The 12,920-nt window shown below is 39.8% G+C and overlaps 2 protein-coding genes across 2 annotated transcripts in view; both read right to left on the minus strand.

The window, feature by feature from the left end:
- Positions 1–1,736: 1,736 nt before the first annotated feature.
- On the minus strand, positions 1,737–5,090 carry LOC106927512 (ly6/PLAUR domain-containing protein 1). The gene is made up of 3 exons (XM_015003146.2): positions 4,932–5,090; positions 3,794–3,922; positions 1,737–2,228 (listed from the first exon to the last, which is right to left on the minus strand). Exons 1-3 carry the CDS (start codon positions 4,978–4,980, stop codon positions 1,996–1,998), a joined length of 411 nt encoding a protein of 136 aa, XP_014858632.2. The 5' UTR covers positions 4,981–5,090; the 3' UTR covers positions 1,737–1,995.
- A 1,419-nt stretch (positions 5,091–6,509) lies between these two features.
- LOC106927504 (uncharacterized) overlaps positions 6,510–12,920 on the minus strand; it is a 43,776-nt gene continuing 37,365 nt past the window's right edge. Inside the window, exon 14 of the mRNA XM_088003580.1 lies at positions 6,510–12,349. Within this exon, the coding sequence (XP_087859706.1) occupies positions 12,348–12,349 (2 nt within the window). The 3' untranslated portion in view covers positions 6,510–12,347. The remainder of the gene's footprint in view (positions 12,350–12,920) is intronic.

Consider the following 12,920-nt stretch of genomic DNA (forward strand, 5'->3'; position numbering starts at 1 on the left):
TGAGCACAAATGCTCTCACTGCTGCTAGCGATGTTTTAAACAGATTGATAGAGGAATAACAATGGCTAAAAACAAATATTTCTTAACGTCTAAATGAATATTTTCAAATTAAGGGCAGGACTCATTTTGTGCTGCACTAATAGATTAGTTTAATTTACGGTTTTCTACATATTAGCGTGTTGCTATGTGTTAGCATGGTTCAGGCTCTATATCTCACCTGGATTTGTCGAAGTGCAGCTGGAAGGAACAAAGCTGTTTTCTTCTCCTCTGGTTGTTTGCTTTGTGTCAAAATCATTGATCCCAGAAGCCTCAGTGATGAGCTCAGTGTTTCTGCTAGGCAACCGCACGCTGCGTGGCTCATCCCGCACTCCGGCCACCGCCGCCCAGAGCCGCTAACATGGCGGCCGAAGCTCCAGCTGCGGGTCTGCTGCTTCATTAGAGCTGGAGTCCCGACCAGCTCTAATGAGAGCTGGTCAGACCAGGGTTCTGGTCAGACCAGAACCCAGACTGGGTTCTGGTCTGAGAACAGACCAGAACCCAGACCGGAGAACAGACCGGAGAACCCGCTGCTGCAGAAAAATCCCTCCAAATATCAGTTTAATTCAACAGGAGAAGATAAATATGGATCATTTCTGAACTGAATCCTTCTGTCCACTTTCACAGCTTTCTGTCCAGGTTGTTACAATTCATTTGGAATCAGCATTAAAATTAATCCACAACTAAGAAAACAATCTATTTTGTAAATGGCCAACTAATATTAGGTACAGATTAATAAATGAACTAAACAAAGATAAAACTAATGATATTCACAAGGTGGTCCACAAACGTGTTCAGAGCTGCAACTAACATTTACTCAGATATAATTACTTGAGTAACATTTTGGGAAAATATTTTTTATTCCTTTGTACTTTTAAATTTTACTTGAGAAAACTCAGCTGAATTATTGCTATTGTTAGTTGTATTATTTTGGGGTTTTCTCCTCTGGTCACATCAACAGAAAATGACTCGTGTCCAAAACAAATAACGTAAAACAAAATTGTGCAGAAAAAACTCTGACATTTTGTAGGATAAACAGAGTTTGAAACATTTAAAATTTGCTTGGAAAAACTAAAATTTTGAGATTAATCTTAAAAATTTTCTAAAAAAAAAAAAAAAACTTGGGAAAGTTTCTGAAGTGGAACATTTTTGACATTTTAAATTCAGAAATGTCCAAGTTTTTTTTTTTTAGAATTTTTCTTAAATTTGACAGAAATTTAGTCTTTTTTTCCTCCCATCTACAACGATCCCAGCCTGCCGTCGTAGAAACGAGCTTCACTCCTGAGTTATAAAAACCAAGAAGGAAGAAAAGTTTATTTCCACTGAATCTAAAGTGAAGCCATTGTAACAGATGTAGCAGAGTTCCTGCAGGTCAAAGGTCAAATCTGAGGCAAGTTTCTGTCAGTATCAACCCTCCCTGTTCTGAAGGTTGCTCAGATGAAAACTGAAACTTTATTCTGAAGGGTTTGATGCTTCCTCTCTTCTCTAGAAAAATTACATATTTATTTTTTCTGCAGGAATATAAGCAAGTCGTTAATTGATTGCTTTTCAGCTGACAGAAGGACAGGACTCTGAAGCTCTGGGTTTTCCCAGCGGGGTCGCGGCCCCCTGGCGCCCCCCTGCGGCCCGTTCAGCTCGGCATCGCGTCGGTTCAGGTGAAGTGATGAACTTTCTGACGCCGAGATAAAACCAGGAAAACGTTCAGAGAAACAAACATTTAATAAAATATGAAATGCTACATTAATTGGTGTAAAATCTGTTGTTTCACTGTGACGTGATAACTGATCTATTCTGTTCATTTCTACCCCATTTACTAGCGAGCTGTTAGCATGCTAACTCTGCCCTAACAGTAGAAATGGTGGATCTGCTCTGATGTTAAAGTAACTTCCTGTTTCCTGCTCTGGTTTTCAAACAATCAGTGAAATCAGGATGAGATCCTCCAGACCCAGCGAGTCTCTGTCAGCAGAGGATGGAGTCCAGCAGGAGGAGGACCAACATGAGGAGCGGGAGCCCGGTGGGGGCCGCACCGGATGAAGGCAGGGGCCGCCTCTTCTGGCGGGGCCCGTTGCAGAGCGGCGTGCTGCAGCAGCTGATGCAGACAGAGTGGAGCTTCCCGGTGCAGAACTGCTGGTAGCCGGAGGAGGAGATGAGGCAGGCAGAGGAGGAGGCGCACGACTTCCTGTACAGGATCCCTGGAGGAGACGCCATGTGGAAACAGTAAAAACTAACAGCAATAAAAAACCTGTAAGACAGAGGTTCCCAAACTATGGGGTGTGACCCCTTGGGGGTGCGCCATGCCATTGCAAAGGGGGCGCAGGATGGATGGATGAAGAAAAAAAAAGATGAACGCTGTGTGTGTTTGGGAGGAACAATTAAATCATTAAAACACATTGAATTTGTCAGCTGTAATAAGTTAGCTTTTTATGATTTTATCACATATAAAACAAATTAATGGTACATTAAATTCTTCTAACATTTAATAAATTTTTAATTTTGAATATTTTTTACAATTTTGTCCCTTTTGGCCTTCTATACACCGATTTTAAGCTCCTTCACAAATTATTTTATTGAAAAACAAGAGTTAAAACACAGCTACACACAATCCTAATCTAGAGAATAATCATCTCACAGCCTGGGATTAACCAGGAAGTTAATCCCAGGAAGTTTCTGATATGGGCGCTTCCCCAGGGCGGCATTAGATCGGGACAGACGCCACAAAAAATATAATATCTCATCTGTCAGGAGGCATCTTTGCTGGTTTTCTCCCATCCATCTGTCAAGAGGAGTTTGTTTACAGAGAAATTTAATACCTGCAGTATATTTTCAGGATGTGTTGCTTTCAATCTGATCTGGATCTGCAGATTCAAAAGTTTTAGTTTATGAGAAGAGATGCTTTCACTGCTCTGCTCCACAGGAACGGAGGACATGAATTTCAGAACATTTTGTAGAGAGAGGAACTAATCTGATGAGGACAACCGAAGCTGGTCGGGTTAAGGATCCGCTCCGGGAAACCATCTTTAGGGAAGTGTTGGTGAGACTCGGCCTGACTGATCAGCATTTCTGCCTCTTCAGCTCACTGAGCGACGATTTGTTATGAAGGAGTTATGAACGTGTCTGCTGGTGTTTTCCAGCCAGCAGAGTCTCCATGCAGAGCGGCGGCCATGTTGGCAGGTGGATGGCAGGTGGAGGTGATCATGAAATGTTTGTCTTAAAGCTGCGGCGCTCACAGAGACCAGAGGATTTCTGCAGGACAAGAGTCTTTAGACTTATAAGAACCAGAACAGGAAGACATGACATTAAACACCAACTGCAGCACAAAGCAGCTAAAAAAGGCTCTACTGGCCTCAGCTATGGATTCAGACAAAATAATTTACAAAAAAAAAATAGAAACTTATGAACATAAATTAACGCAGACAGCTGCTGTTCAGGCCAAAGGTCTGCAACCTTCAGGATCCAGGGAAACATTTTCCCCTAATCCTCCTAAATAAATGTCTCTAGAGCCAAACTGCTTAGCTACAAACTAAACATATAGTTAGCATGATTAGTAGCATACCAACTAAATATTTAGTCACCAAGCTAAGTATTTACCTCATTTATCTAAATCGTTAGCAACTATTTATTCACTTTTACAAAGTAAAAATATAGTAAACTAAATAGTTAGCTTGCTAACTAAATATCTCGGTACCAAACTAAGCAGTTAGCTCTAAGATAAAGCCAGCCACCACCCTTCGCCACCAGACGGCGCTCTTTGACTCACCGTCGTCGTTCACCAGCACCTCCTTCTGGCACATGTCCTGGACGTTGACGGTGCAGTTGACGATGAACTCGGGCGCGGCGCAGTCGTCCGTCATCTCACACTGGTAGCACTGGATCTGGAGGGCCAGGCCTGCGACACACACACACACACACACACACACACACACACACACACACACACACACACACACACACACTGCAGTCCCTCTTCAGGCAGGAAACCAAGACCCAACCGCCGTGAGGAAGCAGGAGCGGAGCAACGGAAAAGTTCAACTCAAACTGAAGTCCGAAAGTTACAGAAACATTGAAAAAAATGTTTTTCAATGTTTTCAGACATTGAAAAACATTTTTATTTTATTCAAAAGCCAAAACTAGTGTTGGAACGTGAAGAGATTCATGACACATTTATGTCATCATCTTTGTTTCACTTAATTAACTCTCGTCTGTTTCTGTTTTTTCAGACCCGCCGACAACTGACTGAAAGTAAAATCTGATTTTAACCGTTTAGTGTCTGTGGCTGAGAGGAGAAGATCAGGACGTTCAGTTCGACATGTGAGGAAAAACAACAGAGGAGTTCCTCGGGGTTCCCGGTCCCTCGGGGTTCCCGGTCCCTCGGGGTTCCCGGTCCCTCGGGGTTCCCGGTCCCTCGGGGTTCCCGGTCCACCAGAAGCGATTAATAATGAGAAGCTGCTCAGTCCATAACCCTCATCAGCTCCCTCACTTTTATTTTCATTTTAACTACCAGAACTTCCTCTTCATCAAAATCAAGATTTGAAATAAGAAGTTTCAGTTAATATTATTTATTAGTTTTAAATCGCTCAGTATTTTTGTTTCTCTAGTTTATAAGTGGAAATTAAAACTAATCTGCAGATGTTTCTCCCTCATTTGCAGCAGATTCTCTGATTAAACTCACCTGGTTGTTGCGCGCAGAGCCACAAACAATCAGAACCAGAAATAAAGGTTCGAGTACAACCAGACCGGGTCAGAACCGGACCGGATCCCAACAGGAAACATCCATCACCGTTCAGACTGATCCCTCCACCTGCAGCTCTGATTTGTCTCAGAATCCAAATCCCGCCGCGTTGGGAAGTTACTTTGGGAATTCCGGGAATGTTGCGGTGAAAGCTGCGGTTCCGTACCTGAGCCGAGGAGGGACATCAGCAGAGCCGAGACGGTCCGGAGCCGCATCCTGCCAGCCGGAGACTCGGAGACACGCTGCGCTCCTCTTCCTCCTCTTCCTCCGCTCCGAGTCCCGCGGCTGGCGCGCGGCCATGCGCGTGCACGCCTGCCTCATGTACCGCGTGATCCAATCAGTCATCACGGCTGTTGCTCCTTAATAAGATTTTAATGCACTTACATATTTATTTCAGGCCTGAAAAGGAGAAGAACCAAAAATATAATTTTTTACTTGATTTTAAAGTAAAAAATGTTCTCAGAAATGACTAAACGCATTAAATCAGAACAATAATTAAATAAAAGATAATTCAGTGATTTGCCATGTGGGATTCACAGTACGGCTAATCACCAGGGCAGGATCACACACAGGGGCGGCAGCAAAAGGTTAATCCACCTTCTTCGGTTCAGTCCATCCATCCATCCATCCAGTCATGTTGGAAAGCATTATGTGAATCTAAACATCAAGAAATTAAGATTTTCTTTTAACATCAAGTCTCATTTGAACTTTGAGTCTCCTGGTGGATTCTTGTTCTGAATAGTGGCTGTAAACTGGGACCACTGGGTGGAATTTAAAGTTTTTGCATTACATCAAAGGACCAACGCCCTGTGAGCGCGCCCTGGTGGCCAGAATATTACAAATCAATAATGAACAGGAAGTGATGTCACACTCAATTCACTGAGTAATGCTAGCTGAGTCTAAGTTAGCATTAAAGGCTGTTTTGATGCTAATCACGTAATGGAGTCTGCATCCAGCATGCTGAGGTGAGTGAACCACCCGACCCAAATGCTGCAGACTCCGGTCGGTTCTGGTTCTGTTTCACAGACCCGTTTGGATCCGACTCCGACCGCCAGCCGGATGAAGGTCCAGCAGGAAAACTGTCCTGTGGCAGGTTCCAGTTCCGCCTCGGGTTCCGGTTCCGCCTCAGGTTCCGGTTCCGCCTCGGGTTCCGGTTCCGCCTCGGGTTCCGGTTCCGCCTCGGGTTCCGGTTCCGCCTCGGGTTCCGGTTCCGCCTCAGGATTCCCTGAACTGGGCTCGGTCCAGATTCCTCCATGTTGTAATTCTGAACATTAATAATCAAGTTTTCAGCCAAACTGCAGAAACTGATCAGATTTAATCAGTTTCTGTTTTAATGCGTTTTATTAAACGGGTTTATTATATAAAACTATAATAAACCTGCATCAACAGCCTGAAGCTCTTAACTTCCTTCCTTCTTTGAAGGATTTTCTCTGGATTTTGACTCATTTTTATTGTTTTTGTTGTAAAAAAAAAAAACCCTCCAAACTTCAGGGATTCTTGAGTCAACACATCAAATAAACAGTAAATAATCAGTTTATTATATTTAATCAAAGAAACGTGTCTGGGAAAGATATCAGTTTAAATTCAGTCCGAGTTCTGATGAAGGAAAAAAATTTAATCTAATTTTTTGTATTTCATTGAAAGAAATGGGAGTAAAATGTGAGCAGCTTCTGGAAACATAGATCTGTGAATCCCACTGATTTCAACCGGTTCTGTTTTACAGTCCAAACAATCCGACCAGTCAGGCAGAAGTACTGAAATACTTTATTTCTGTTTTTTGGACATAAAACAAAGATTACCAGTCTGAGGTTGCTACGGTGACCGTTACACGAAAACATCACTGCAATTATTGGATTCAGAAAAAACAAACACTGCAACAGTGAGACAATATGTGCAATAAATGTTCAAACACTCTTCAGTGCTGACTGACAGACGTCTGAGTAAATGTTAGAAAAATACGGGCGCCGTTTTCATCATGCTGCATCCGCCCGGATCAGAACCAGCGCCTGATCCTACGCTACGGGTTCTACACAGAACTTATTTTACTTTGAAAAGTCTCGATCCGGTTCTGGTCTCTTTACATTTCATGAACAAAAGTCAGCTTTGCTTTGTCTGAAGATTTGATTTAAATCATTAATTTAACCAATCGTACCTCAGATTTATTAACGGTTTCAGTCCAGACGTGCTGCCGGACTGATTATCGATCAGATCTACTGGACTTTATTCCAACAAGATGATTCATATTTACGTTGTTTTTTACATAAAGTAGATAAATATTAACTGGTACCATAAAAGCACAATAAAAAATTCTTTACCTCCAATTCCAAATGAAACGTGATTATAAATAACGCTGAGATGCAGGTGATTCTCTGAGGTCTGTGCCTTTTGGGGTCTCAGGTTGCTAAAAATATCCCACAAAAATTGTTTTTGAACACTGCATCTATTGAACCTCCAATAAAATGCGTCTCCCCACCTTATGCATGAAAATCCCAAACATTAATACAAATTTCTTAAGTTGCTTTAAATTCAACCCATTAACGGGACAATTTGATTCCTGTCAGTATAACTGCATAACATAATTAAACTAATTCTGTTATCAGATGTGACTTTACATAGTATTATTAGAACTGACTAGTTCTGACATCACCTGTCCCTGATTAAAATAACTAACTGTAAGTATATTTTATTTGATTCTGAATCATAATAATTGGACTGATAAGTAGAATATGGCAACGTGATGTAAAAGTGCATCTCATGTTTTTGAATCATTCTTTAAACTTTGCATACAGTCCAACAAATATTAGTCTAATATTTGCTGTTATTATAGAAAAAATTACAACAATGTATCGCGTTGCGGGTTGAATCCACCGGCTGGCTTCACAACAGTCCAACCCTGGAACAAAACCACCGTTTCTGAAACGGGGTTGAAGATTTTCACTAAAAGTTGCCATAAGTTCAAATCAGCTGGGGTATGGAGCAACAAACAAGGAATTAATAAACTTTTCAAAGACCATTCTTTACTTTTTCCCAAACAACAATAAATATAATTTACATGCGTAACAGAGCTGAAAGGCTGAGCTGGACGAATAACCAAATATAGGTAAAAAACTTTCCTAACATTTAATCTCTCTACAGTGTGAGCAGGAAGAGACTTCAGTGATGTCACTTCCAGGGTGCAGAGGAAATTGGACTGAACCATTATAATTAGTATGCCATTACAGGGTTGAACAAAACTGGAGGGACAGGATTAAAAAGTGCTATTTTATATATAATTCATATATTTTCCTCATGTTTCTTTTATTTGGGTTAAACTAGACCAAAAATGTTGATATTAGTAGAAATAACTTGCAGTTACTGGATATTTTTATTTGTTTTATATTAATTGAAAAATGAACATTGGTCAGTGGGGACATGCTCACCTGGCTGATTTCTACACTTCAACAAGCCATAACATTTTTTAAAACATGATTTTTAAAATATATTTGCATATTATATTACCAGAACACATGGACGTTTCCATTTCTTGATTTTCTCTAAAAATAATTTGTTTGCATTATATGAAAATCTTTGAGATAAACCTGAGACACAAAATGCACCGAATTCGGAGAATCACCCTGCAGCGGTGGGCACCGCTAGCTACAGAGCTAGCTACGCTAACCGTAAAGCAATAATTGGAAACATTGGTTCCACTAATGCTGAAGCGCTACATCAACACATTATTCAGTGGAAGCTATTGCTAACATGCTACATCAACACATTATTCAGTGGAAGCTATTGCTAACATGCTAACTTCAACAATGCCAACAGTAAAATGAGTGCTGTAGCATAGCATAGCGCCTTCTACTGGGCTAATTTTGTGGCCTTCCTGTACAGTTTGCGCTTCAGGAAGTGATTCTTTGAAACAGACGTTTCACTCCTGGTTCCAGTTTTACAGTCGTTGAGTTTTGCTTGTTAACTTTGTTCCAACATTCAACTTTATTCAGCTGAAATTGACCAACTAGTTGAGTAAATTACTGCTTTAGAATTTATCTGGAAAAGTTAATTTAGGAGAAGCTAAGTGCGCTAAATGTTTTCGAAGTTAGCAAAAGCATTAAAGAACAAAAATAATAATTAGCTTTGCTATTAGCGCATTAGCAGAAGGTCTCCTGTGCTGTGCCCTCTGAACCAAACACTTTTAAATTTATTCTTTTTAAGCTTTTTAGCAAAAGTTTTTGCTGTTTACCTCCAAATTGATGCGTGTGAGGAGTTTAAGAAAACTATCAAAATAAAAATGAATTATTTACTGGCAGCTGTAGCTGATTTAAAGCCGATTCTTTGCTGAGTCATCTGATATTTTTCACCAAAAAACTGATTCAGTCTTTGGGTTTTTCACATCTGAATGGTTCTTAATGTTGGACTTGGAAAGAAAATTATATATAAAAAAAAAAATCATCCAAAGTTTTTCTTTGAGTCTGGAACTGAAAACATAAAGAGGGAAACCGGATCGGGACTTTTCCTGCTGCCGTCGCAGATAACTGGAGAAATCAGCTGAAACATTTAAACATGCAGCGAGTGAGCTACTGGAGCGGGGTGAGAGCGTGCAACGTGACGGAGCGCCGTGACTTTAAATGTTCCAGCAGGAAATGGCTCTGATATGTGGCTCAGCTGCAACCAGAAAACAGGAAACAAGAGAAGAAGAAACACCGAAACATTATAAACGATTTGATAAAATCGATTTGTTGTTCCAGAGAGTCGGAAGATCCTGGATCTGTTTCCATGTCTGAGCGAATCCACAGCATCTATCAGAAGGTTTGTGGTTCAATTCCCTGAGCAAAAAGACTCCTAACGAACCGTCCTGCTGATGTCATTACTGTGAAGCGATGTCATCACTGCGGCGCAGTGATGACATCACCGCCGTGCGCAGCGCGGAAACGGTTCCTCCGCTGGATGGTTTTGGTCTGGATGAATCAACAAAGTGAAGCATGCAGGAGAGAAAAAGTTTAAACACCAAAATATTCACATCGTCCAGAAGTTCAGCGTTTACATTGGATCCACAAATTAGATTCACATCGTCACGGAAACAGGAAATGAGTCATGAAGTCCTGCCTTAAAGGGACAGTTCAGGGTTCTGCAGAGCAGGTGTGAGGAGGCAGTATCTTACCTGTCTCTGAACCAGTTCATCAGTCGGCCATCTTGAAACAACTCTGAAAGCGGTTTATGTAAAAACTCGATTCCAGGTTTTAGGACCCGGCGGTGAGCCGGAGAGCTGGGTCGGGATCGGGCTCTGATTGGCCGGTTCCTCATGGAGGAGGGTTCAGACCAGATGCTGCTAAATGTCTGTAGCATGAATACTAAACATTTGCAGGATTTTGTTTAAGTCATATTTCTGTTAATGCTTAATTTTGTAAACATAATATTCACACCTTGTTTACTGATGTTTTCTTTGTTTTATATTCAGAAACATAAATTAAGAATTAAACCAACAATGTTGTTAAATAAAATAAACGTTTTGACCAAATAACATGATTACATTTTTCTGTTAGGGACTTAAAACAGTTTATGATCAGATATTGCATCATTAATGTTAATCTGATATTTCATAACTTTTTACTGGTAACATTAAAACCTGCAGTGATAAAAAGTGAAGATGGTTCATTAAACAATATTTACATGAACAGTTTAAGTTATTTTAAGGTGGCAGAAATCTGGACAGTCGGATACTGACAACTCATCAGCCTCAGCAGAACCCCACTTCAATAATCAATAGTCAATAATCCCCTCAGATCCATTTATGCTGTTTAGCCTCTGCTGTGTTTTAAAGCATCTGAACTTTTATCCTCCAGATTTTCATCTGAATATTTTTCATCCCAAACAGCTGAAGGTCGTCGTAACCTTGAGCTAAAAATCCACAAAGAAGAAACAAAGGAGGACAGGAAGTAGCAGAACCACTTCCTGTGGCTCCTGATCACACTCAGCTTCATGTGAGGAAATAATTCATTTATGATTTCAAAACTCATTCTGATAATAAAAGTTCTTATTCATTAAAAGTTTAATTTGAATGTTATTGTTGGCCGGACGTTTCCGCAGCTTTTTATGCAAATATAAATCTTCTGTAAACTTTCACAAAATATTAAAGCTCATTTTTCCAGCTGAGGTGAATTTAATTTCATTTATGCAAGATAAATAATTTATAAATGTTATTGTTTGATTTGTTTGAACATGTGTCTAAAGTTTTTATCAAAATAAATAAGTGTGAGCTAATGCTAATGTTAGCAAGATAATCTCAAAGCTAATTTTCTTTCATGTTAAAGTTGATCGATGATCAAACCATGAAATAAGTTCAAACATTACAAAAAAATGAAACTTCAATAAATAATGTAACCAGGAATATGATATGCACAGAAAAGCAAAATTAACCTCAACATTAGCATGCTAGTGCTAATGCTAATGTTGAGAATTTTTAAGATCCATTAGCAGAATAATTCCCCTAAAATTTTAGCAGTTTGTATTTTCATCAGTTTGTTTTGCAGAATTTAAGAGATTATTGTTCAGAAACTATATAAGAAATGTTAAAGTTTTAAACATTCCAGTAATAAATTATTTATCTGCACCGCTAACAGTAATGATAGCATCTGGGAGAAATATTGCTAATTTTGATAACAAATATTGCTAGGTTTGTTATTATCAGCTGGCATGCCAGATGAATAATTTATAGATTTTATTGATTGATCAGTTTCAACATTTTATCAAAATAAATAAGATGTGCTATTATTAGCATGCTAATCTCAAAGCTAACTTTTTCTTTCATATTTAACAGAAAATAAAGTGGATTCATGTCCTTCATGGTGAAACTATGAAATAAGTTCAAATAGTGCAAAAAATGATCTGCAATCAAATATAAACACAAAAAAGAGTAGTTAGCCGATGCTAACATTAGCATGCTAATGCTAATTTCCCCTCAGAATTTTTAGCTGTTTGTCTCTTAATTATTCTGTTTAGTAGAATTTAAGGTTTTATTTTTCTAGGATGATAAGAAATACGTTTTAATCGTAGTAATTGATTATCGTTCATATCACAATAAATCAGGTAGCATCCGTTAGAAAACGGCTCTTCTGTGAGAGACGTTTGTATTGCTAATGCTAGTTAGCCTGATCACTGGAACAAGCAGTGAAATGCTACTGGTTTTAGGACAGGAAACTGGAAAACATTCAGTGTGACGTAAACGTGAGTTCCTACCTGGCAGGTGAGCAGAAACCACCTGCTGTGACAAGAGCAGCTGCAGGTTTGGTGATTTTGTTTCAGCCAGACTGAAAAAGTAAAACAGCTGAAATCTGATTCTTAAGTTAATGATATGAAGCTCCGATGGAAATGAACCCTCTGCTGTTTATTTACACAATGCTACATTAGAAAGCCGCTAGCTGCCACTTCGTCCTCAGCGTGATGAAGAGGATTTGACTAGAGGAGAGTTTTAGGATTCACAGCCAGACGCAGAGCGCTGCAGCCCTGCAACATGTCTGAGAACAGGAAGCAGAGCGTCGTCCTGCATCCTGATTGGCCGACGCTGGGTGAGGGTTTCCTGCAGCAGATCTTCCAGCTTCAGGATCTCTGCAGTAAAACATGGAGGACAAACGAAGGGTTAACAGGTGTAAACATGAATCCAGTAGAAAACGAACCGTCTTCTAGGCAGGACTGCATCATAATAAAAGCATCTAAAACACGCGGAGCAGTTCGGTTCCAGAAATGACGCAGGATTAAATTTAAATGAGAATAGTTTGTGATTTTTTATTTCATCATCCTGAAGTTGCATCATGATGTTTTGCTTTGCGTTGAAAAGACGTTGCATCATTTTCATCCCAGCTTTAAATAAGCAAACAAAAATACTGTCCAGATTTGTCAAATCCAGCGCGCCAGTCAGGGTAAAAACACAAAGATGGCCGCCCGCCGTAAACAGAGCAACGTCCTCTTAAAGAGACAGGAGCCCTGAACAAAAACGGCTTCAGAAACTCACATTTAGCTACAACCGCCTCTATGGCAAGCCGATTTAACATAAAATCAGTTTAGTCTCACTCTCTGGAATCACATTCCAAATACATAAAAATAAGTTTTGAATAAAATCAAAAACATTGAACATCCTGGTTGAAAATGTAAGATTTCTGCTTTTCAGATCCAAATGCCA

The sequence above is a fragment of the Poecilia mexicana genome, unplaced genomic scaffold, assembly GCF_051168715.1.
Source record: "Poecilia mexicana isolate PSO_F unplaced genomic scaffold, ASM5116871v1 scaffold_2, whole genome shotgun sequence".
Lineage (NCBI taxonomy): Eukaryota > Metazoa > Chordata > Actinopteri > Cyprinodontiformes > Poeciliidae > Poecilia > Poecilia mexicana.

Excerpts from the sequence above, each read along its gene's own strand:
- LOC106927512 (XM_015003146.2), bottom strand. The coding sequence starts at position 4,980 with ATGCGGCTCCGGACCGTCTCGGCTCTGCTGATGTCCCTCCTCGGCTCA. Across the intron at positions 3,923-4,931 it reads GATGTCCCTCCTCGGCTCAG|GCCTGGCCCTCCAGATCCAG; the intron begins GTACGGAACCGC and ends TGTGTGTCGCAG. Across the intron at positions 2,229-3,793 it reads GGTGCTGGTGAACGACGACG|GGATCCTGTACAGGAAGTCG; the intron begins GTGAGTCAAAGA and ends CGTCTCCTCCAG.